This window comes from Mercenaria mercenaria, chromosome 14, assembly GCF_021730395.1.
Source record: "Mercenaria mercenaria strain notata chromosome 14, MADL_Memer_1, whole genome shotgun sequence".
Classification (NCBI taxonomy): domain Eukaryota; kingdom Metazoa; phylum Mollusca; class Bivalvia; order Venerida; family Veneridae; genus Mercenaria; species Mercenaria mercenaria.
Window position 1 is genome coordinate 34675902 of NC_069374.1, and position 25881 is coordinate 34701782.

Here is a 25881-nt window from a genome sequence, read left to right on the forward strand (position 1 = left end):
TTAATATAAACGAAATTCTTTCTTAAGACTTTTGCCAATAGATGTATTTCAAGCCGATTAAAGTCGTACATTTTAACATAAATGAATATTTCACTGTGGTTATTTGAAGTTTTTTTGGATATATAAGTATTTTATTTAAAAACAAAGATAATTAGATTGTGGATATTTCGTTTAAAAGAAAATTCGTAAAGCAATGTTCAAAATGGAAGACAATGTTCAGTTGGTAATTTTGTTTTTATGTTTTTCGTCTTAAAACTGCTTTTAAAATATATTTACATTTATTTTATCAATACTTTGGGCCCAATACTGACTTTTACATTTGTTCTGTTACGAAATCCATTGTTCAAAAAACTTGCATGTGGACATTTTTTTAATTTTCAGTGAAGAAAATTTTACTGAAACACAGATCTAACATGCTAAGGCTCAAACGTTTACAGATTTTTGTAAACCTTTACACGATCTTTCAAACACGAAACGATACCGTTTACATGGCAATCAATTATCCCAGGATATTGTCTTCTGTCATGTCTCTGGCTAGTTTTTCTCTTCTATACAGAGGGCCCATAATTGTAAATGCATTGTTTTCTCTAGTTCTGGCTACCATTAAATTAACTGGCGCTGTTTTTAATTTCTGATGGTCGCATCCATTAAGTCATGGAGAAACCCCATTTGGTTAACTATAACCAGTATCAAACCGCAACATCTCACACTGTCGCTATGAGTGAGAAACTGATGATGTCATGCAACAGTTCAGATCATGTGGTTATTTTTCAAAATCAGGATTAAAATTTTACCTATTTATAAATTTAATTTAATCATAAACATAACAATTTTAGATGAAATTCACAAAAAAACATACCTTAGAAGGTTTAAATTCTCAGTAAAGGTCAATAAATAACGATTCTATACTGCCTAAATTGGTTTTTAAAACGAAGAGTACCCTGATCAGGTGACAACTGCAATGGCGGACAAAATATTGCTGACAGGGGTACTGGTTTGAAACTTGTGTATATAACTTGTGTTCAAATTATGTTGCATGTAGTGTTTCCTGCAGGCCTTTTTAACATGGCGCAGCGCCATGCCCCGTTTGAAGTGCCGCCAAGCTGCCCTTTAAACAGCCCGTTTGCGCCACGTGCCCTTTTATTCTATCAGGCTTGTGTATTATCTTGACAAGTGCCCTTTCAAAACCAGCCTGGATAGCCAATGTCCGCGGGACATGTTCCGTGTATTGTATCGTCAATTAGCGGCTTTGATCAACAGGTCAACACGTGGGTGCATCAACCGTGAATGACCCTGATTAAGAACTGACAGGATTATGCAATCAATTACTGTTTTATGATACTTTAATTGGGAACAGCAGATGAAAATTTCTTGTTTTTAGCACGTTAGCGGTGAAGCTTCATGTCTCGATTTTATCTACAAGATTTATTTTATTCCTTTACGGATATCATTTATAAAAAAATTAAGATAAACGTTTAAGCTTTAGAGGGGCCTCCGTGGCCGAGTGGTTAGAGTCGTTGACTTCAAACCATTTGCCCCTCATCGATGTGGGTTCGAAACCTCATTTGGGGCGTAGAATTCTTCACGTGAGGAAGCCATCCAGCTGGCTTACGGAAGGTCGGTGGTTCTACCCAGGTGCCCGCTCGTGATGAAATTGTGCACAGAGGGGCACCTGGGGTCTTCCTCCACCATTAAAGCTGGAAAGTCGCCATATGACCTAAAATTGTGTCGGTGCGACGTTAAACCCAACAAAATATAAAAAAATAAGCTTTAGAATGATACCAAATTCATAAAAATCGACCAATGTCTTTATTTATAATTACGAAGTCGTACTTTCCAAAGCACATTTATGACGCGCCGATGCAGAAGTTGCCGCCATCTTGAAAATTTGAAAACGTACATCGTTATGAAAATAACCGATAGCTTAGTGATTAAGTTATAAAAACTGATGGAGATTTAAATGAATAAACTAAAAATGCAAGGCCCCAGTTTTGTTTTCGTAAATAATTTGTCAAAATGATTTTATAAGGTCGAAATTTAAGTTGAAAGTGCACGGCCGCGTGCATCAAGCAAGCCGAAATTTTGAGTTATTAATACTCTTTTCACACTTACTATATTGGCCCCTCAATTGTCATAATCAGTTACCTGTACAATGTATAGGTAATCTATTAGCCTGAAGCTGTATTTGTCTGACTGGTAATGCAATAAAATTTTCAAATATTGAGTATTTCCCACTTTTGTGAAATTTCGATCATTTCCGGGGACGGGAATTACCGGGAAATACCTGTGGTAATTCCCGCCCCCGGGAAATACTTCCCAACCCTGCTCGCAATGAACCATAGGTATTCACATTTATGTTTATATTACTGAATACTGTATGATTAGATGGAAAAACAGATTCATAGTCAGTCATTGATTCAAACTAGTGTATGTATCGCAGAAACTTCCGAGCAACGAGGGAGTGATAAAAATAGTGGCTGACGATCTAATCTAGCAAATTTCACAGCATGTACTTTTTACGTCGCATTCTACTTTCGTTTTCGCATGCCCACAACACTAGAAAAATATAAATTTCCATGTCGATTTGTTGTCTAAATCTTACTGACAACAAAGAACAATGGGTTTAATCAGCGATATAGGTACAAAGTCATTGATTACATGTAGATTTGACGAACTGCCTATGCTCTTAACGTAAATCAGTGGTGAAATGATATGTGATGATTGACAAAATAAAGTTGCGCATTGGTAGTTGTTCAGTAAAACTTGTTGCTTATTAATTGTCACCTGATATCTGTCTCTGAAAATGCAAGCCAACACTTCATGAGGGTAAGAGAATAAGAATGTTTGAAAGTATGAATCATCAGTGTCATCTTTGAACAAAAGAAAGGAAAGCTCTTCCACAACATGGTTGGCATTATCTAAAGAATAATACAAAATATCTACCCTATATCTGAGATATGAAAGATTCTCAAATGCAATGTGAAAGTAGTATGTAAAACAGCGCCTGTAAAATGACGCCGGCAAGCGTACTTGGATGAATGCCCTTTCAATGCCAAACCACGCGTTAAAAGTGCCCCTTTTCAAAGGAAGCACCATGCCCCTTTTAGAGTCTGCAGGAAACACTAGCATGTATTATTTTATGCCAGATCAAAAGAAAAATGGATTAGAAATATCTTAAAGTAAAAGGTGAGTCCATTGCATTTCATTTGATGAAATTATAGCGTGACAGACTTCTGGCACGATTCCTAGTTAGGATTCAGTACGGGATTCGTTTCAGCTCAGAGATCTGTAACAACATATAAACACCTCTGAGCTGAAATTTTTTAGCTAAGTTTTCTCAAATTAAATAGGAGAAATATCATAAATTGATGGTAATTTTTGGTAACATTTTCGCAAGTTCAGGCTGTTTTGACGTTTCTGCGCTATGTTTGGCACTGTTTGATATGATTCCATTGCGAAATGGAACAATTTAATATTTTAATGAAATCAAATTTAGCACTGAATACAGTCATTATGTCCCAACAGCGGAATTTCTCACTTATCAAACAAGTGTGCAAAATGGCGGCTTTATGTTTACCGAAAAAGGGACAGGCAGTAAACACTTGTTTAATTCCGTTTAACTCATTAATACCTGCAGCCATATCACTGCTTAATTACTGGAATCAATTTTCCGATACATTCCTTAGCCACTAATCAATTTATCTGCTTTGTATGCCTGTGGATTTTCACTGATAATCAATAATCGATAAGATCTAGGCATCCTTTGATCAAAATTAGGGATAAACATCTGTTTATAAAAGATGAATAAAACTGAAATTTTCACAACTGATACTACAATTCATAATCTAATCAATAATTTTAAATTTACTATTATTTTGATTTGCAAAATTGTTTTACAGGCCAACTGAAGTAACATGAATCGATCTATGGAAAACTGCAGAAAGATTGGATATAGAAAAACAGCCATTATTTGATTATTTTATATTTATTCAAATATCATCTATTGCTAAACTGTAAAGCAAATGGCATAATGAAAGAACGAAATTATACTTTATTTAATAAAATTAAAATAACTGAATAAAAAAGAAAGATTCTGTGGTATAATAGAATGAGAAGATAAAACAGGCAATGCCTACAAATAACTTTCTAATTCCGATATTTAGTGATGAGTATATTTTAAAAAAAATGCTTAAATAATAAATATTTTGGTTGTTTCGATCGCTTCCGGGTTTTATAAATCTTTAGAGTAAAATATTTTCATTGGTTGACTTTGACAGCATTCTCTTCGTTGGTACTCTTACAAACTTAAAATCACGTCGAGCGCATACAGTACTATCAGGCGGATAGCACATTTATGCGATCCTCGGCATACACGCCTGTTATCTTTTGACGGATAAATACGACATGCGGTACTCGATAAGAGTTATAATGAACGCATAAATGCGATCTGCATCCTTAATGAGTTAATGAAAAGAGAAAACTTTGGTGGGTGGAAGGTTGATCGTTTCATTTAACTGGGTAGAAATTTTATAAACGTTTACCAGTCAAACACGACACAGACTTGTTTAAAAGTGTAAATGTGGGAGCCTTACACAGATCTGTGACAATTATCATAATACAGTAGTATATAAATTTGCTTTTTGTTCTATAAAAAAATTAACAATCTTCTGGGATATGTAAAACATTACCAGGCCTATTTAAAAAAAGAATTACTACCAGTATCTTCTTGAATGACCTATAACATTGTCATAAACTCCAAGAAAAGTAGGGTCAAATACCTTCTAAGAGAGATCTGTATTTAGCTTTACTATTCGAAGAATAGGTAGAGGTTAAGTTTTTATATGTAATATGGTATCTCAGTACTCACTTAAGGGAATGGATTGAAACTTCACACACGTGTCCATTGTACAGGAACCATAACTAGATATTTAGCAATTTCATTCAAAAATCATTCTCTGTACCTACAAATTTTTATTATTCTGTCAAAAACCCTTCAAAAATACCATTAATTAAAAAAATACAGGTGTATTCCGGTTATGGAAAGTGTAGTCCAGTTTTTAGATGGATTCCAGTTTAATGTGTGACCGCTTGACATGTATAAATGAATTATGAAGTGTCAATTATGTTGAAATAGTCAATTTGCTGAACAAGTTTATAAACTTTGGTAGCTTATTTCTTTGTTTTCATCATTTCGCCATAATAAAATTCCTCTGAATCCTCATACTGCTGTTTTTATATGCCCAAAGGGATGTATTGTGTTATACCTCCGGTGTCAGTCCGTCCGTTAGCAATTTCATGTCCGCTCTGTAACTCTTGAACACCTTGAGGGATTTCAAAGAAACTTGACACAAATGTTCACCACAAGATTATGTGCATAGCGCATGTTCTGGATGTCTTGCTTCAAGGTCAAGGTCATACTTAGGGGTCAAAAGTTATCGCTCTGTAACTCTTGAACCCCTTAAAGGATTTCAAAGAAACTTGACACAAAAGTTCACCACATCGAGACGATGTGCAGAGCGCATGTTATGGATGGCTAGCTTAAAGGTAAAGGTCACACTAAGGGGCCATATCTTCGGGCGTATGTTGCTCCGCATTGCAGTGTTCTTGTTACTGGTTGAAATAGTTATTTAAGTTAGAATTCAGTCAAGCATTCATGTTTACAGATACATACTGCTATTGAAGGCAAACAAAAAATGAAAGACTTAATTCATTCCACAATTCATAAACTAACTGATTACCAGACACCCAGAAAAAGCCATGAGAATAGGTTAGGCCGTTCTCATCTATCAAAGTTTCATCAAAATTTTCGAGATGAACCTTTGATTTATTTCTTTTGTTTATTTGGTGACCATGCACACTCATAATTACTACCGGAAATGGTCGCAGCCAGTCAATGTTCACCATTATTTGGCACACAGAATTTGAAACTTCAAAAAGCAAATAAGCAAAGTACTTGCTATCATTGAATAAAAACGATATCCAGCTGGCTTACGGAAGGTCGGTGGTTCTACCCAGGTGCCCACTGGTGATGAAATACTGCACGGAAGGGCACCTGGGGTCTTCTTCCACTATCAAAGCTGGAAAGTCGCCATATGACCTATAATTGTGTCTGTGCGATGTTAAACCCAACCAAATAAATAAATAAATCAATATTTCAGGATACTGAAGGTGAAAGTCAAGGCAAGAAGTTGTTAAGATCATGGTTAAATAAAAGCATGAAAATACAGATGACTGATGGTAGAACGTTGATAGGTATGTCATACTTAAGCTTTAGCCTGCTGGTGGCAAGTGATTTTGCCTTTGCGACCAGTGCAGATCAAGATCAGCCTGCACCTCATGGTCTGCACTGTCCGCTGTTCAGTCAGTAAATTTTCAGTGAACACCCTTTTGAATAATAAGTTGGACTACCAAAATTGGATGATGGACCAATCCATTTTAGAAGTTTTGCAGGGTAAAGGTTAAGAAAGTTTAGTATCTTCTACAGTATTCAAGTTTGATAGTTATACTCTACTCTCTCACATGCACCTAATGAACTCAAAAATTTAAAATCTGTTGACCTGTCTTCTGTCAGAAAGTACGTCAACAGATTTTAAAGGAGTATTCATGGACTTTTATTTTGTTTGTTTTTGTCGAGTTTAACCTCGCACCGACACAATTATAGGTCATATGGAGACTTTCCAGCTTTGATGATGGAGGAAGATCCCAGGTGCCCCTCCATGCATAGGGTGCAGTGCAGATCTGTTGTGAAGTGTTCACTTACCTTCAGTGAATTACATTCATAAGCTTTAGACCAGCTATTGGTATGTATCAGCATAGTAATCTTAAATCATAAAACAATTGCAGGTATCTTCTTGTGTACAGACAGTGAACGGAATGTGATACTGGGGTCATGTGAAGAATATTTAAAGCCTCCAGGTAAGTCACAGAAAAAATTGCCAGGTATCAACATTTTCTTTTATTTGGTAAATTTCATGTACAGCAACTTAGAAATTTACTCTAAAGGACTAAAAATTAGATATTCAAGTATTAGTATTTTGTATCCAAAAAGACTCCATTTTGTATTTCAAGGATTACAAATTTTGGAAAAAGTGCTACACTTAGTTGGGAAGTTAGACTTGAATAAGAAGCAACATTATACACTATGAAATGCACATGTACAGAATTACCTGGTGGTACAAAATTAAAGACAGGGTGGGAAAATATGCAGTCAGTTGGGGTTCGAACCCGGGACCCCTCGCTTTCTCGCAAGTGCTCTGCCTACCAAGCTAACGGCTGCCTGACAGATATTCTCCCCTTGCGTGACCAAGTCTGTACTGTGACATACAACCCTTACAAATCAGAAATTTGTCCTCGATTTCTGGAGGTACTTAATATTGCAAGCATCGTAAGACTGACCAAGCAAACATGCCTAGGTCCTATCTGGGCGCCAAATGTGACAAGATGAGAAAATGTGCAGTCAGTATTGGGCTTGAACCCGGGACCCCTTTGCTTGTAGAGTGAGTTCTCTATCAACTGAACTAACCGGCTGCCTGACACAACTCTTCACTTACGTGACCAAGTCCGTACCATGACACTTTGTTGCTGAATGTTAAAATTTCCAGGTATTCATGTTGGATAATAGGCAGATATTTTCTTTTGCCTGATAATTGACAGCTAACAAGCAAAAATTCTTCCCCCATAATATTACTGTACAGGTGTTGCACTCAAATTAATAAGTAGACTTTAAAATTACGCTATTCTGAAATGTTACAGATCATGTGGAGAAGAAGGAAGAACCAAGGATTTTAGGTCTAGCCATGATTCCAGGACACCATATTGTTAGTATACATGTGGATGAGGACAGAGGAACTCCACAGCAAAGTATCATGTGACAGGTCATGTGACATGATGCAAATGAATAGTCGGGGATTCTAAATATAGAAGATAGACATGACATGCAATCAAAGTTCTAATATAGGGGCAGGTCCTCATAGAAGTCAATCAAGAGTCATAGTTCTTGAAACTGAAGATTGATGCATGTTGAAATAGGGAGTTAATCATGAGAAGAGGAACATCAATAACTTTGTCTACCAATAGAAAGTTTAAATGTCAGTGTGGCATGAAATTATTTGAAGACAAGGGTAGAGTTATTGCACTCACTCCTTTGTTGACTTTTGCATCCAGATTTGTTAAGTTGGTATTTCTTGAGACTCAGTAATCACTAGTGGAAAATTTGGGAATAAATAAACACATTAGTTCACTATCTTGATCTGATATGCAATGCGCATGGTTCCATAACTTTCTTTTTCTTTTTCACAATGCCGAATGTTATGCCCCTTTTCCAGCTTGGCCAATTTTGGTTAAGTTTTTTGCCCCAATTTGAACTTGTTTATTCAGCTGCATTGATTGATTGATTGATTTTTTATGACGAGGCTTACAAATAGTTGAGCACTGCTGTCCTAGGACAGCTCGTGTTTCGTCATGAAAAATTGTGGAAATATTTTTCAGCATGTGAATTTGTGCTCTTGAGTTTTGTTTTGATTTCATTCTGCAAGACCAGAGTTATAACCCTTGACTTACTCAAAATATGCATTAAGCGCATAACAGTTTGTGTCCCATGTACAATTTATAGAGTCATAAAACATTAGAGGATTGTTATTTAATTTGCTGGGTATGACATTTCATGGTTTTTGTCTAAATGGATATTTCTCGGAGGATATCAGTTCATGGAGAATTCAAGTTTTGAACATAAAATGAAATGGAAAGTATACTTGTTCATTGGCATTAAATTTCTTGAATAGGTTCAACCACGAAATCCATGAAAATTAGTCCTTCCATGAATATTAATGATTTCCAAGTATATTCTGAAATAGGCTTTGGTGGAATGACAATTTTAAAAATAATCAAAGTTATTTAAAACTTATATTATTATGCTAAACGATGGCTTTGAATAGACTGCAACACTAACTTGAGGTAGAGCACATTGTCACAAGTCATCAACTAAGGTCATGTATGCAGAAACAGGTTGAGGTATACATTCTCTGCAACTGGAGACATCACATTTAATAAGTCTATGATGCATTCCTGATTCATGTTGAGAAGCGATTTACTTGAGAACAGTAAATACCTGTACGGAATTCAGGAATGCTGGTTTCTCAAATACTGTTTTAATGATTCTAGACCCAGATTTCATACACGTATTTGAAAATATGGACAATAACCACTACAAGAAATTAACAAGTTTATGTGTGTTAACAGTACTATGCGTTAGGTTTAAAACACAGTATAAATGTATACTTCAACTGAAAAAGTTCATGTGCAGTGTTGAAAGTAATGCTAATCTACTAAGTTATCAATGTAATTATGCATATTCTCTTTTTGGACTGTTATTTTTTTCGGTTTATAAAAAGCATTATGGAACTTAATTATGAATGTATCTCAACATGTACAATTGATAAGTAAAATACATTTGAAGAGGGTTTTCAACATTTGAAGTAGTTCTAAATATATGAAGAAAATATTTTAGTGAGAGATGGGCATTAAATACTTTTGAATCCATAAAAAAAAGTTTTGAATCAGTTTTTAACTTGACTATTCGAAGAATAGCCTAGCTATTCTACTCTCCCTGGCATCGGCGTCACACCTTGGTTAAAATTTTGCATGCAAGTACATATGGCTATCATTTAAAGGCATATAGCTTTGAAACTTATTTTCTCTTTTTCTAGGTCAGTTACCAACCTCACTAGGTCAAGTCCAATAACTCTGACTTGTATTTTGGCCAAATTATGCCCCTTATGTCTCCAAAACTAATGCAGATATTGAATTGAAACTTCACATGTGTCTTTGGGGTTATAAAAGTAGTTAATAGCATTCCATAACCCTGACATGCATTTTAGCAAAATTATGTCCCCTTTTGAACTTATGTGTAAAGTTTTGCACACAAGTTACTATCTCCAAAACTTATGCAGATACGGGATTGAAACTCCATAGATATTTTAACATTGGGGTAATATTCCTGCTTCTGGGACAACAATTTGAATAATCGAGCATTGCCTGTCTTACGGACAGCTCTTGTCAAATTTATGTAGTAGATGAGTAACGATAACAGGAAAAGAATGAATACTTGTAAACAGAGAATATGTCTGTCTAAATAGTTTTCAAAATATTTCCCACAATTATGATTTTTTCTGTGATAAATTGTTATCTTACTGCTTTGTTAGTGTGTTCAGTTTTTGTTGAAAACCTGAGTTATTAGATTGGGGTAGATGTCGGTCGGGCGGGCGGGTGGGCGGCGGCGTCAAACTGGTGTTTCCGGTCAATAACTTTTGTTTCGGTAAAGATATTTGAATAAAACTTGGTATGTATGTAGCTTATATCAAGACAAAGGCTAGGATTGATTTTGGGGTTTCTGGGGTCAAGGTCAAGGTCACTATTACTTAAAATAGAAAAAGGGTTTCCGGTCAGTAACTTTTGTTTCGGTAAAGATACTTGAATAAAACTTGGTATGTATGTAGCTTATATCAAGACAAAGGCTGGGATTGATTTTGAGGTTTCTTGGGTCAAGGTCAAGGTCACTGTACTTATAATAGAAAAAGGGTTTCCGGTCAATAACTTAACGTAGGAATGAGCTATCTTGATGAAACTTGGTGTTTAGAAAACTTATATAAAGTTGTAGCTTGGGATTGATTTTGGGGTTTCTGGGATCAAGGTCAAGGTCATTGTTACTAAAAATAGGGTTAGGGTTAGGTTAGGGTTAGGGTTAGCATATCTTCTACATGCATGGAGGGATTTTGATGAAAGTTGGCACAATTGTTCACCATCATGAGACGGAGTGTCATGCACAAGAACCAGGTCCCTAGGTCTAAGGTCAAGGTCACACTTAGAGGTCAAAGGATACAAGAATGAAAACTTTGTCCGGAGCATATCTTCTTCATGCATAGAGGGATTTTGATGTAACTTGGCACAATTATACACCATCATGAGACGAAGTGTCTTGCGCAGTTCCCTACTTTAGAATTACTTCCCTTTGTTGTTACTATAAATAGCTTATAATAATTAAAAAGTTACAATATAAGTTAAACTTATATTGTAACTTTTTCATTACTAGACGTAGGGAAAAATGGAGACCACTTTTCTGTAGTACAACATGCATGTTACATCCAATTTTGAGGTGTATTTTGACCAATCTCTACCTGGTAAGGATTTCTGTGTGGACTTACAATTTTTTTTTTTGTATTTTTTTTTTTAGCTCACCTGTCACATAGTGACAAGGTGAGCTTTTGTGATCACCCTTCGTCCGTCGTCCGTCGTGTGTTCGTGCGTCCGTGCGTGCGTCCGTCCGTCCGTCCGTCAACAATTTCTTGTCTGCACGATAGTGGTTTCATTTATGATTTTATTTTAACCAAACTTGCACACAACTTGTATCACCATAAGATCACGGTTCCTTTCTTGAACTGGCCAGATCCCATTATGGGTTCCAGAGTTATGGCCCCTGAAAGGGCCAAAATTAGCTATTTTGACCTTGTCTGCACAATAGCAGCTTTATTTATGATTTGATTTTTACCAAGCTGGCACACAACTTGTATCACCATAAGATCTTAGTTCCTTTCTTGAATTGGCCGGACTCCATTATGGGTTCCAGAGTTATGGCCCCTGAAAGGGCCAAAATTAGCTATTTTGACCTTGTCTGCACAATAGCAGCTTCATTTATGATTTTGTTTTAACCAAACTTGCACACAACTTGTATCACCATAAGATCTCGGTTCCTTTCTTGAACTGGTGAGATTCCATTATGGGTTCCAGAGTGATGGCCCCTGAAAGGGCCAGAATTAGCTATTTTGACCTTGTCTGCACAATAACAGCTTCATTTATGATTTGAATTTAATCAAACTTGCACACAACTTGTGTCACCATAAGATCTCGGTTCCTTTCTTGAACCGGCCAGATCCCATAATGGGTTCCAGAGTTATGGCCCCTGAAAGGGCCAAAATTAGCTATTTTGACCTTGTCTGCACAATAGCACCTTCATTTATGATTTGATTTTAACCAAACTTGCACACAACTTGTATCACCACAAGATCTTGGTTCCTTTATTCAACTGGCCAGATTCCATCATGGGTTCCAGAGTTATGGCCCCTTGAAGGTCCAAAATTGGCTATTTTGGCTTTTGCAGCCATATAGAGACTTCATTTATGGTTTTATTTGATACAAACTTCCAAAATACCTTCAACAACAAGAAATCTTGGATTCCACGACAAATCAGATCCAATCATAGGTTCCAGAGTTATTTTATATCTGATTACCTCCCCTGATTGTAATCAAAATGGATTTATATCAGTAAGTACTTACAGGACTTATTTGAAATTTCATTATTGTTATTAGTTGGACTGAGACAATCAGGGTAGATAACTATGGACTGATTTTATGTCAAATTACCTCCCTTTATTTCAAATTAAAATTGTTATATCTCCATAACTAATGAAGATACTGATCTGAAATTTCATTTATGTCAACAGATTTATTTGGCAGATCCTTCTTTTGTCCACTTACAATATTTTTTTTTTAATTACTTCCCTTTTACGTTACTATAAATAGCTTATTTTTAGTAACTTTTTTATTATTGGCTGTAGGGAAAAACCGAGACCACTTTTCTGTGGTACAACATGGATGGTACCTCCAATTTTTAGGTGTATTTTAACATATCTATACCTTGTAAGATTTTTTTTTCTTTCTGGTTAAATTTCTTCCCTTTGTTGTTCCTGTCCTTTGGACTTAGATATTTTTTCTGAGGACCTTCTAGTCCTCAAGTGCAATGATAACAGGTGAGCGATATAGGGCCATCATGGCCCTCTTGTTTTTTTTTTTTTTTTTTTTTAAGATTAACTTCCTTTAGTTGTTACTATAAATAACTTATATTGTAACTTTTTTATAATTGACCGTAGGGAAAAACCAAGACCACTTTTCTGTGGTACAACATAGTTGTTGCTTTCTAATTTTAGGTGTATTTTAAGGTATCTCTAACTGGTAAGGAGTTTTTTTGTGGACTTAAAAAAAACAAAAGAATTACAATGATTACTAAACAACCACAAAATTAAAATTACATCTGCAAATACAGGTGCTAGAGTAAAGAAATTTGCTGTGACGGGCGTATATTGTGACATTCTGGCACTTGTTTATTCTTATGAAAAGTGTTGAAAACCTGGTTTCGTGGCATTGCCCCGTTTCTTGTTCTTGCAGATTGTTTTTGCTAACTTGATTTAAAAGAGGAAAATAAAACTTTTGTCAGTTACGCTGTTTTTGTTTATGCAGAAGCTTAAAATATACCAGCCTGTTTTATCTGTCACCGCTTTGTCCATTAGTCTGTCTGTCCCGCATTTCTTGTTTGCAGAATTTCTCAGCAATCATAGGTTGGAATTTAGCCATACTTCATAGGAAGCTTTACTATCAAGAGGAGATGCGCATATTATCCTCTTGTTCTGGTCAGATGATTTTTCACCCACTTACTGTCCTTTGATTATTCAACAATAGTATACTATAGTACAATCCTTATGCGAAGTATTTCTCAGCAACCGCTGCTTGGAATTTAGTGAAACTTAATAGGAAGGGTCACTATCAAGAGGAGATGCGCATATTATCATGTTCCTGTCAGATGATTTGTCATCGAGTTGTTGCCCCTTGATTATTCAACAATAGTATACCTTAGTACAATTCTTGCCTGGAGTATTTCTGGACAAATACCAGTTGGAATTTAATGAAACTTAATAGGAAGCTTCATTTTTAACCCTTATCATGGTTGACATGATTGACTCTGTCTTTGTGACCAGTGCAGATCATGATCAGCCTGCACATATGTGCAGTCTGATCATGACCTGCACTGTTTGCCATTCAGTCAGTATCTTTTTGGTATGCACTTGTTTTAACAGTTTATGGTACTGTCCAAATTGAAAGATGAACAAGTTATTTATAGAAATTTAACAGGGTAAGGGTTAAATGGAGATGCCCATAATCTTCGTGTCCGGTTGGATGATTTTTCACCTAGTTATTGCGCTTCATTATTCATCAATAGAATACTATATAACGAGTCTTGTCTGGAGTATTTCTCAGCAACCACTCTTAGGAATTTAACCATACTTCGTAGGAAGGTTCATCATCAAGAGGAGATGTGCATATTGTCCTAATATTCCAGTTGGATGATTTCATACCGAGTTATTACTTTTTGATTATTCAACAGTAGTATATTATAGTACAATTCTTGTCTGGAGTATTTCTCCGCAACCACTAGTTGGAATTTAGCCATACTTCATAGGAAGCTTTACTATGAAGAGGAGATGGGCATATTACCTTCAAGTTTTGGTTGGGTGATTTTTTGTGCCCCAACTATGAGTGGTAGGGGCATATAGATTTGGTCTTGCCCGTGCATCCGTCCATCCGTCAGAAAAAAAGTTTGTGATGCGCCTACCTCAAAAACTTTTGATATAAATTGATGAAACCTTGCCTGAGTCTTTATCATAATACGAACTTGTGCACCTCTTATTTTTCATATGGCTCTGCCCCCTATTTCCAGAGTTATTGCTCGTGAAATAGTAAAAAATGCACATTTTCACCTGACGTGCCTACCTCAAAAAGTATTTGATATAAATTGATGAAACCTTGCATGAGCCTTAATCATGATATAAACTTGCGCACCTCATACTTTTCGTCTGGCTCTGCACCCTATTTATAGAGTTATGGCCTCTGAAATAGTAAAAAATGCATATTTTCATCTTGTGACGTGCCTAGCTCAAAAAGTATTTGATATAAATTGATGAAACCTTGCATGAGTTTTTATCATGATATGAACTTGCGCACCTTCTATTTTTCGTCTGGCTCTGCCCCTTATTTCCAGATTTATGGCCCCTGAAAAAGTCAAAAATGCACATTTTCTTCTTGTGACACTCCTAGCTCATAAAAGTATTTCATATAAATTGATGAAACCTTGCTTGAGTCTTTATCATGATATGAACTTGCGCACCTTCTATTTTTCCATCTGGCTGCACCCCCTATTTCCAGAGTTACGGCCCCTGAAATAGTCAGAAATGCACATTTTCACCTTGGGATGTGCCTAGCTCAAAAAGTATATGATTTAAATTGATGAAAACTTGCATGAGTCTTTTTCATGATATAAACTTGCGCACCTCCTATTTTTGTCTCGCTCCACCCACTATTTCCAAAGTTATGGCCCCTGAAATAGTCAGAAATGCACATTTTCACCCAATGATTTGCCTAGCTCAAAAAGTATTTGATGTAAATTCATGAAACCTTGCTTGAGTCTTTATCATGATGTGGCCTTGCACACGCGGCATTCTTCTTGAGATTTTAGCACTAATTACAGAGTTATGGCCCTTGTAATAGCCAAAATAGTGATTTTTTTGTTTGTGATGCTCATAGCTCAAAAGTAATGAATCCTTTATATAAAATGTTTGTTGAGGCTATATCCCCTTGAGACTGCAAACATTTGAATTATTGCCCCTTATTTATGACAAAAGTACCAGTGGGGGCACACTCTGTGTTCTACAGACACATTCTAGTTCACAGATTCATTGCCCTTTGATTATTCAACATTAGTAAACTATAGCGCCATCGTAGTCAGGAGTATTTCATGGCAAGCACTGCCTGGCATTCAGCAAATATTCATAGGACGCGAGGTGCACATATTTTCTTCATTATTCGCTGGAATGAGTTTTCAATGACATATTGTTCTTTGACCATTCAACATTGGTAAACAATATGTTCCCAGTCAGTAAATTCCACTTTTGTTCTTTTAATATGCACATTTCAGGGAGCAACCATCAGTTTTACCGACATTACTTGTTTAAAATTGTGATGAATTAATTTTCATTAATCAAATGTTCAATTTATAATCTTTCAGCTGACTTTGTAAAGTAGATGATATACTTGAGTTTTGTTAAAATTAGGATTTGTTTGATTTATGATTTGACATGTATTCATTAGTTGATGAAATACAGCAGCTGTCAGATTGTCTACTGGGTGACACTGATCATCTGAATTAGGAAATTATACACTTTTGCCAAAATGACTTAATATTGGCTATCAGCTCATGATAAAGTTATTAGCTGTCTGAAAGTGTAATTCTGATCAAGCATTTGTCCCTACTACACACAACTGCTAAAACTGTAAACAAAATCATGTCCTAAACTTGCAGATGAACTTTATCAGACTTAGAATCCTTACATGGACCTCCCTAGTTTGGTGGAACGGTTTTACACCACTACACATGCAGTGGGCTTAAATCGAAAAATTCTTTAAACAAATTCTGCTTATGAATTGCTGCTTTGAAATTCTATTTTTAAAATACCTCAGAGTATCTACTGGTACTGATGATAAACCCGAACAGAAAATGAGGTTTTTTACCTGTAACTTTATTTTTTATTTCTGCAAAATGTAATCAATGGTTGGTATCAAAATAGAGCTTAACATTTGTTGAAAAATTTACATAATTCAAATTTATATTTAGTAAGCAAACTCACATGAAGTGAGGCCCTGGAAGGGGTTTGTAAAATGGGGACAGTATAAATGTTGACTGATGATAAATTCGACCACTTTGTCATTTACAAAATTTTCTTCGTTATATTAAATTGAATCTGTCCCCAAAAAGATGCAACAGTCATTCCTGATCAAGTAATAAAAAGTGACCCAATGTCAGGCCTTCATGTTTCGACAGTGAGCATGCGCAAAAAAACACCCTTTTCCCCAGTAATTTTGGATAAATATTTTTTAAACAAATAAATATAAGTCATTTATTTATACAGAATATTTACCAATTTTGTTTTTGTTTGCACCAGCTGGTGTTGTAATTAGAAACTATTTGAAGGTGTGTTCAATTTTATAAAAAAAACGCTTGCAGTCGAATATTTCCAAGGTGGTCGACTTTATCATCTGTCCGGGTTTATCTTCAGTACCAGTATGTAAACATGAAATTAATATATTTGTTTGCAGAAACACATATGAGCCACGCCATGAGAAAACCAACATAGTGGGTTTGCGACCAGCATGGATCCAGACCAGCCTGCGCATCCGTGCAGTATGGTCAGGATCCATGCTGTTCGCTTATGGTTTCTCTAATTCCAATAGGCTTTGAAAGCGAACAGCATGGATCCTGACCAGACTGCGTGGATGCGCAGGCTGGTCTGGATCCATGCTGGTCGCAAACCCACTATGTTGGTTTTCTCATGGCACGGCTCATATAATATGATATCATATAATATATAATGGTACACATATAATACATACATAGCTGGGCACAGTGTAAATGTGTACTGCCATTAATAATGGGTGTTTTCTTTAACAAATGACCTTTGTACTGGCATTTTGTTGTGAATTTAGCTCTACAAACACAGTTAGTTTATTCATTAATTCGAGTTAAGTTCATTTCATGAAGATTTACTGCACTTAAAGTTCCTATCTAAAAATAATTCAGTTTAGTGAAGGATGCCCAGTGTATAACTTTAAAATAGAAAAAAAATACTGTTATGAATTTTATTCAAACATTTACGTTGAATGGATTTATCTTAGAGTAATTTAGAGCCAACGGTTCTGTTGTTATGTTGAAAGCATGACTGATATACTGATAAACTAAGTATATATTCTTTAAGTAACAGGTTGAACCTTGAAAGTGATTTTCTCCCAATGTCTTGAGAACCACTCGACGCAGAACCTTCAAACTTGGTATCATGATTGGGCTTATGATGTAGATAACCCTTAATGTTTTTGGGATCAGTAGGTCAAAGGTCAAGGTAACAGGCCTGAACCTTGAAAGTAGTTTCTGCTCAATAACTTGAGAACCGCTTGACCCAGAACCTTCAAACTTAATAGTGTCATTGGGTTAATTAAGTAGGCACCCCCTGTAGTTTTTTGGGTCAGTAAGTTAAATGTCAAGGTCACTGGGGTCTGAATCTTGGACATGGCTTATGCTCAAGAACTTGAGAACCACTTGGGCCCAGAATCTTCAAGCTTGATACCATGATTGGGCATATGAAGTACATGACACCCATTTTGGGGGTGGCGGGGGAGTCAATATGTCAAATGACTAGGTCACAGGGACCTTAACCTTGAAAACTATTTCTGCATGGTTACTTAAAAACACTTTACAAAGAACCGTCAAACCTGTTAGCATGATTGGGCTTATGAAGTAGATGACCCCTATTGCTTTTTGAGTCAGTAGGTCAAAGGTCAAGGTCACAGTGACCTTGTAAACGTTTTCCGTTCAATAACTTGAGAACCATTTCACCCAGAACTTTTGATCTTGTAAGCATGATTGATCTTATGAAGTAGATGATCCCTAATACCCTTAGGTTTTGGTTGGTCAGTAGGTCAAAGATCAAGGTCACAGGGACCTGAACATTGAATACTGTTTATTTACGGTAACTCGATAATCACTTGACAAAGAACCTTCAAACCTGATGGCATGATTGGGCTTAATGTTTTAGAAGACCAATTATTGTCTTTAGCTCACCTGAGCACATAGTACTCAGGGTGAGTTATTGTGATCGCTCACCGTCCGGCGTCCCGTGTCCGTCCTTCCTCACTTTCTTTGAACAACATCTCCTAAACCACCAGGTCAATTTTGATGAAACTTCACAAGGATGTTCCTTAGATGGTCTTCTTAAAAATTGTTCTAAGAATTGAATTCCATACAGAACTCTGGTTGCCATGGCAACCGAAAGGAAAAACTTTAAAAATCTTATTGTCTAAAACCACAGGTCTTAGGGCTTTGATATTTGGTATTTAGCATCATCAAGTGGTCCTCTACCAAGATTGTTCAAATTATCCCCGTACGGTCAAATATGGCCCCGCCGACATGGTTTATATGGACTTAAAATATGTTGTCATGCAATGCTGATTTATTATAATGATTTCAAAATAAAACATTAGAGATCTTGATATCAAATATTGTATTCATGATATTTCCAGAAAGTTTTGGCACAACCTCAAAAAAGTGCGTTTTAAAAGCCGTTCAGTGTAAAACCGGTGTTGGGAACGCTGTCCCTTTATGTCAGTGTAGAGGTTGTGCCTTCTGGAGAGCTGCACCTTCAAAGTTATTGCAGATCAACCGAGCTTTGTGCTCCATCCTCTAGGGCACAGTAACTTATTCAGTTATTGAAAGTTTTTGTTCATTTGTACGGAAATGCATACATAAGGTCAGGTGAATATTGTTTATCAGCCTCCCTGACAAGACGTCTCAATTATCCTGATAGACTGATAAAGTGACATTTCATGAGGGGGAAACCCCTGGGATGTCACCTAAAAGACAACACTGTGATATTTCCGTACATTGGAAGAGCCTGTGAGACAAATCGGAAGACTTCTTGGATGAAATCTCGAATTATTAATTATTTTTGATGAGAAATACAAGGAAGCAATCAACAAGTCATCTAACTGACACAGCCCACAACTCTCATTTGCCATCCATAGGGAAATGTGACAATTTAAGTAAAGGTCACGAACATGACCTCTCATATGACACCAAGAGTGGTTCAAATAAGCTTGAAGCTTTCATCACAGCCGAACTAGAATAAATTGGTATAAACACCTCTTCGACATTTGGCAATATCTACGCAAGAACTAAAAGCATATTATGAAAATTCTCACAATGTTGGTAATATATGTTGTAATTAACATTGTCAATTTCAACAAAATCGAGTAATGCTATGATCATATTTAAATCACCCAATTTTAAAAAAATCACAAAACACAAAGCAACACTATAAGGTCCGCTCATAAGGATGACAGCATTCGATCAGGATAAATAGAAAATATGTATTAGCATTTCGTGGTGTCCACCATGAAGTGTTTACAAACGTAGGGCTGGGCATTTATCTTTTTCTCAAATGGTAATTTCTCATTTTATGAAAGTGCGTTACAGTCAAATTTGGTTTGAGCATTTTGAGAGGCAGTAAAACAAATGAAATGATAAATTTACATTAATCGATCTAGTTGAAAGTTGAAATAAGTAATTAACAACATATATACTCCAGACCGCTGAAAAAATTCCATAAATGTACCACAGGTGGCCTGGTGGTTTAGTGATAACGCGCTGTCAATCCAGAGGTCCTGAGTTTGAACCCCGTTCAAACGGTAGTCACTAGAAATTTCTGAGATATTCTTGAGTGTTGAGTGTCTCCAACCTAACTAGCTAGACATGTCTCTCTCTCTCTCCCTCCTCCCTCTCTCTCTCCCTCTCTCTGTCTCTCTCCCTCTCCCTCTCTCTCTCTCTCTCTATTTTTAGGCTTTTTCTCGCTCTGCCCCTCTAGTCTATTACTGCTACTGGAAGAGGGTGAATTTTGCGCTCTGAGTGACTGCATTTGTATGTAAAGCGCCTTTGAACATATTTGTCATGAAAAGGGTGCTACATAATTTTGGTATAATATACATTTACAATGGTATTACAAATTGATTGAAGTCGTAAATTGAGCAAATGTATATAATGTGATTGTTTGAATTTCTTGATTTTTCTAAATTTAGCAACAACATATTGTTGTAAGAGTATATGAAAAATACACATATGAAAAGACTTTCAGTAAATTTTAAGTTATTTACAAAAAATGCTTGTTTAGTTTTTTTTTCTCAGTACATTTCAATCTTCGTAGTCACATCCACTGCAGACGTCATCGTTCCCAGTGTTTCAAAGTTAATTTCAGTCGTACATGAAACTGTAATCACATATGACATAGAAAATCGACGACACTTTCAACTCTGTTTTTTTTTTCGTTCTGCAATTGTCACGCGCTGTGAATATATCTGCTACTGTAAGATAACATCACATTTTCTTTTTTTTGGTGACATGTACATATATACCAAACATTACATAATATAAAAAAAACAACAACCCAAGAAATATGACATCTGGTCCATTGGGCCTACATGTCAGCAGGATAATACATTATGTATCTGTCATTCTGTATTCATTTGTCTATTCTCCACTACAAGCTATATAGATCTACTTTACGTCTGTATGCCAAATAGGACGTCAGAAAGAATGTAATGATGGCACCCTGGCGATCCGTGCGTCAGAGTCAAGTTTTTGGTTGTTACTCTAGAAGTAGGTAATACAACATTGCAGTTCAAGGTACTAAAATTATAATAAACCTAACAAGTACACAACCCATTCTTTTTCATTTGTTAAATTTTCTTAGAATAATCTGAAGTTTAAAAAAGTTAAGGTTTAATTAAATCCTACATTGTACAGACAATTGGAGGTTTGCCACTACCCCTCCCTTCTTTACTGCCAATATTTTTAGCCCTTTAAAACGTCGATCATTAATTATGTTTTCGTGGCTCCCCTTTATTTTTGCTGCCGGAATCCTAAGGCGATACACGATTGTTTTTTCCTGCACAGGGGCACGTTTGTGTGCTTGTGAGTCTAAAGCGGTGCCCCAGTGTGTTCTTGTATCTTACTTGTTCGTTTTTCTATATTAGTTAGTTGGGTGTGGTTGTGTGTTTATCTTTGGTACATGAGTGTCTGCGCTATTGTGGGTTTACGTTGTAGTGTAACTGTGATTAAGGAACGTAGCCTTCCCTTTGTATATTCATCGTTGTTCTACTTTCCCCTCACCCCCCCCCCCACACACACACACACACTTTACCCCTTAGCACTTCCTCCCCCTCTATCTATATTTGGCATAAATTTATATGTACTTGTTAGATTTTTGAAGCAACCCGTCTGTAACATTTTTCCATTACAGATTCATTTTGTTTTGGGCCTACTTTCCAAATGCGTGGCTCTGAGGCTGTGTTTTTTGGTGTTCTGTGCTTCCGAGAAATCTACCCTTACCTATCATCTTTTGTTACAAATTCAACATGTTTCAAACATTTACCTGTTAATGGATATCTAATTTTTCGCCCGGGAGCCTCCGGGCCAAGTGGTTAAGGTCGCTGACTTCAAATCACTTGCCCCTCATCGATGTGTGTTCGAGCCTCACTCGGAGCGTTGAATTCAGCTGGCTTACGGAAGGTTGGTGGTTCTACCCAGGTGCCCGCTAATGACGAAATAATGCATGGAGGGACACCTTGGGTCTTCCTCCACCATCACAGCTGGAAAGTCGACATATGACCTATAATTGTGTCGGTGCGACGTTAACCCTCTCACCCCACCCCCACCCCCGCAAAAAAAAAAAAATCGCCCAAGAGCTATGTAGCTCATGTTGTACATTGATTATATGCAACGTTAAATAAAGCTGACCTTTACCTTTAAATAAAGATTACCTTTACATTTATGATTCAGACACGCTCAGTTTGTTTTAAACGGCTAAAATCTTGACTGGCATTTTGCAGGGCGAAAAGGGGAGGGGGCCTAAGATCCAAGTGTCTATGTCATGATCCGAAAAAGAACTAGTTTAATTTGGGTTCGAAGTGTGGCGTGCTATTTGTACGGTCACCGGACGTGTAGCCTTACATAGGAGAATTCGTTTGTTTTCGTATTTCAGTACAAGGAGGTTATCTCCACATGAACAAAATTTGAAACGAAATTAATGTAGATATATAAATGATCCTTCCCGCAATGCATAACTGGCCGAACACGTAGCTTAAGCCGTCTGTAAGCATCAAAGCTCATTGCATGAACCACTTAGTAATACGTTCTTTTCATCAATACGTTTACACCAATGGCTCTCTAACAAGGCACCGTATAAGGAACCGCTTGCCAATATGATGAATTGCAGCTTGTCAGAATAGAATAATTCACTCCAAACTAATCAATATACAATTAGTCACCAATCATGAGAAAAAAGGACAATTTATTTGCACATTCACATAATCGATATGCAATTGTCATTAAACACTAGACATATATTAAACTAACATTTCCATACACGAAAAGCTACGCAAAGGCACATGGAAAATTACAGTCTTTTAATACAAATACAATAAACCATGTTACAATTGTCATAAAGCAGTGTGCATTTACTGGCGGAGATACCCTTCCATACCTTGAAACACAACCCTTCATTGAATGAAAATGAAATATTCAGCTGATAAAGCATCATCAAGCCCGGTATCAATAAATCTATGCAAAGCTTTAAGCGTAATTAAAATTAAGAAGGCTATTTCATCAAATTTTAAACCGCTTACACCCTTATTGCTCTGATGCACGCTCAATCGATACGATGCATGACATTATTGCTTTCAAGGTGCGTGCGTCGGTTAGAAGAAATAGAACACTTTTTTGAATAAACAACACGTCAATATATAATAATATTTCTATATTTTTGTTCTTTTTATTTCCATTTTCAGATATTCAAGTTTTAATTTTCCCTTTCCTGTGAAAGATGTTGAGAAAAATACGGTCAATGCATATATAGAAACTTGATTGGCATTGTTTTTGAAATTTTATAAACTTTCTGAATTTTCTTCGTTGTTGACATATACTCGGTTTGTATACTATTTTATACCTGTAAAGTCTTTAAGCCTATAAATATCTGAAGCTTAATAGGTTATATCATTAAATCTGAAATACTATCGTTACCCCATATGGCAGGTAAATTAATATATTGCATTTAATCAGATGAACCTGAAATTGCAGTTTTATTGATGGCAAAAACTCTCCCTTGAAGATATATAACCACAGCAAAAGAAAATTTAATTAACCTAATTGCTTTAAGTTCCTGTTCTGTGTTCCAGGAACTTGTTTCAAAATTAAATTCGGTTGTTTTTTTGCGCTACAAATCACGGCCTTTTGAATTTTTGTTTCATTTCTAGAGATATAGTATTACTCAAATTAAGATTGTAGTAACCGCTTGTGAGAAATAGGCCAGTATTTCTGTCCAGTGTTTCAGTCATGTTATAACTGTTTTACATTTACGCCAGGTCCTGTAAATTTCACATCACAATACAGATTTTACAGCTGTGGATTGCAGCTGTAAAACAGTTGGAACTATGTAAACAAGAGCTTATAGAACACGAAATGCCCCCTTGATGCATTCAGTAACTGCAGAAGGAACAGAAATTATTTGGTCACCGTTTGACGTACTGACCTCAAATCAAAAGTTATGGGCCATTTACCAGTCATAAGTGACCTCCGTATCAAATGTGATCTTAGACCAAAGCATTCTCTAGTTATTTGGCAAAAAAGTTCTACTGTTCCGGGTCACTGTGACCTTGACCTTTGACCTACTGATCTCAAAGCCAATAAGGGTCATCTACTGGTCATGATCAGCCTCTCTATTAAGTTTCGAGATCCTAGGCCCAATCGTTCTCAAGTTATCTGGTCATGATCAACCTCCCTATTAAGTTTCGTAATCTCAAGTTATCGTCCGGAAACCATTTAACTGTTCCGGGTCACTGTGACCTTGAACTTTCGCCTACTAATGTTAAAATCAATAGGAGTCATCTGCTGGTCATGACCAACCTCCCTTTCAATTTTCATTATCCTAGGTACAAACGTTCTTGAGTTATCTTCCTGAAACTGATTGGTCAACGGACCGACCAACCGACCAACCGACATCAGCAAAACAATATACCCCTCGTTCTTCAGTGGAGGGTATAATAATTAGATACAGATTATAAAAAGTTACAGTTGTAAATATATGACAAAAAAAAGCACTGATGAATAAATGTTACCTGTTTCAGAAAGGATACACTATTTTTAGGGATGAAAGCATATACGTACCGGAAGTTAATTAGCAAAAGCAGCAACAGCGACAAAAATGCTAAATGTATTATCAGGTAAGTAAGACACAAAAAGGAATATGTTTAACCGTATATATCAAATATAATTTTAATCCATAACCATGCTGGACACGATTGATTCTGCCTTTGCAACCACTGCAGATCATGATCAGCCTGCACATTCATGCAGTCTGATCATGATCCACTCTGTTCGCCATGCAGTCAGTATCTTTTTGTATGCACCCCTTTTAACAGTCAATAGTACTGTCCAAATTGAAAGAATAGAAATTTAGCAGAGTAAGGGTTAAAATCCATAATCATAAAGTATCAGCTACTTTTTGAATACTTAATGTCTTTGTTTATTAATGGAAGGTCCCGATTTCATGGAAATACTTAGGTCTGTTAATTGACTTAAGTACGTTAATTTGCTTAAGAAAAGTAAACACTTACGCAAATTAACGTACTTAAGTCAATTAACAAACTTAAATATTTTCGTGAAATCGGGGCCAGATTTTTAGAAAACATAATGCCTATCTGCATATCAATTGTATCGGGCCGAAAGACTTTGGAGGAATGCATCAATAGTCTAGTGGTACAGCGTCCGCTTCGATTGCGGGAGGTCGTGGGCTAAATCCTCGGGCGCGTCATATAATACCAAAGACGTGAATAATTTTACGAATAGCTCCCCTGCTTTGCGCTCAGCATTTAAAAGAGAAACTGGTTTGTCTTTTCTCAAACCCTCGTTGCTATAGATTCCATTGGATATGAAGTTAATATAAGTTGTAGAACTTGCTTCACAATCGACCTAAAATAAATGAGCATAAACTAATAAAATATGACTGACAAATTGCAGCTGTATTTTTTGAGACAAACAAAATAAATTGCAAAATGTTCAATGCATTTTGTGCGCATATTGCATCGATATTTGGTATTAAACATTAATGGAAATATTTGTTTCAAGTCTAATGTTCTTAAAGCATGTTTATTAGAATAAAACTGTACTTCTGATTTATTTAGAAATCGGTACAGAAACCAGTTTGGCATTTTTATTACAACGCAATCGAAACTAAATTTAAAACAATTGTAAACATAATTCTATTTTGTGATCCCCTGATAGACCTTAATATATTTATTTGCTGAAGTTCTTTAAAATGACCTTTATTAATTAGAATTACGACAGAAATCGGAAATATGGTGAAAAACGTATTTGAAATAATTTTCTTCTGGGTTTTAGAAATAAGT

General features: G+C 36.1%; 1 protein-coding gene across 2 annotated transcripts; it reads left to right on the plus strand.

The window, feature by feature from the left end:
• The first annotated feature begins 89 nt into the window (after nt 1–89).
• On the plus strand, nt 90–13041 carry LOC123527244 (N-alpha-acetyltransferase 38, NatC auxiliary subunit-like). 2 transcript variants are annotated; one of them, XM_045306588.2, is made up of 4 exons: nt 90–223; nt 6159–6252; nt 6844–6915; nt 7753–13041. In XM_045306588.2, the coding sequence occupies exons 1-4, from the start codon at nt 194–196 to the stop codon at nt 7869–7871; spliced, it is 315 nt and encodes a 104-aa protein (XP_045162523.2). In that variant the 5' UTR covers nt 90–193; the 3' UTR covers nt 7872–13041. The 2 variants fall into 2 exon arrangements, with proteins under 2 accessions (XP_045162523.2, XP_053379233.1); XM_053523258.1 differs by lacking the exon at nt 90–223 and adding an exon at nt 4534–5544.
• The last annotated feature ends 12840 nt before the right edge of the window (nt 13042–25881 follow it).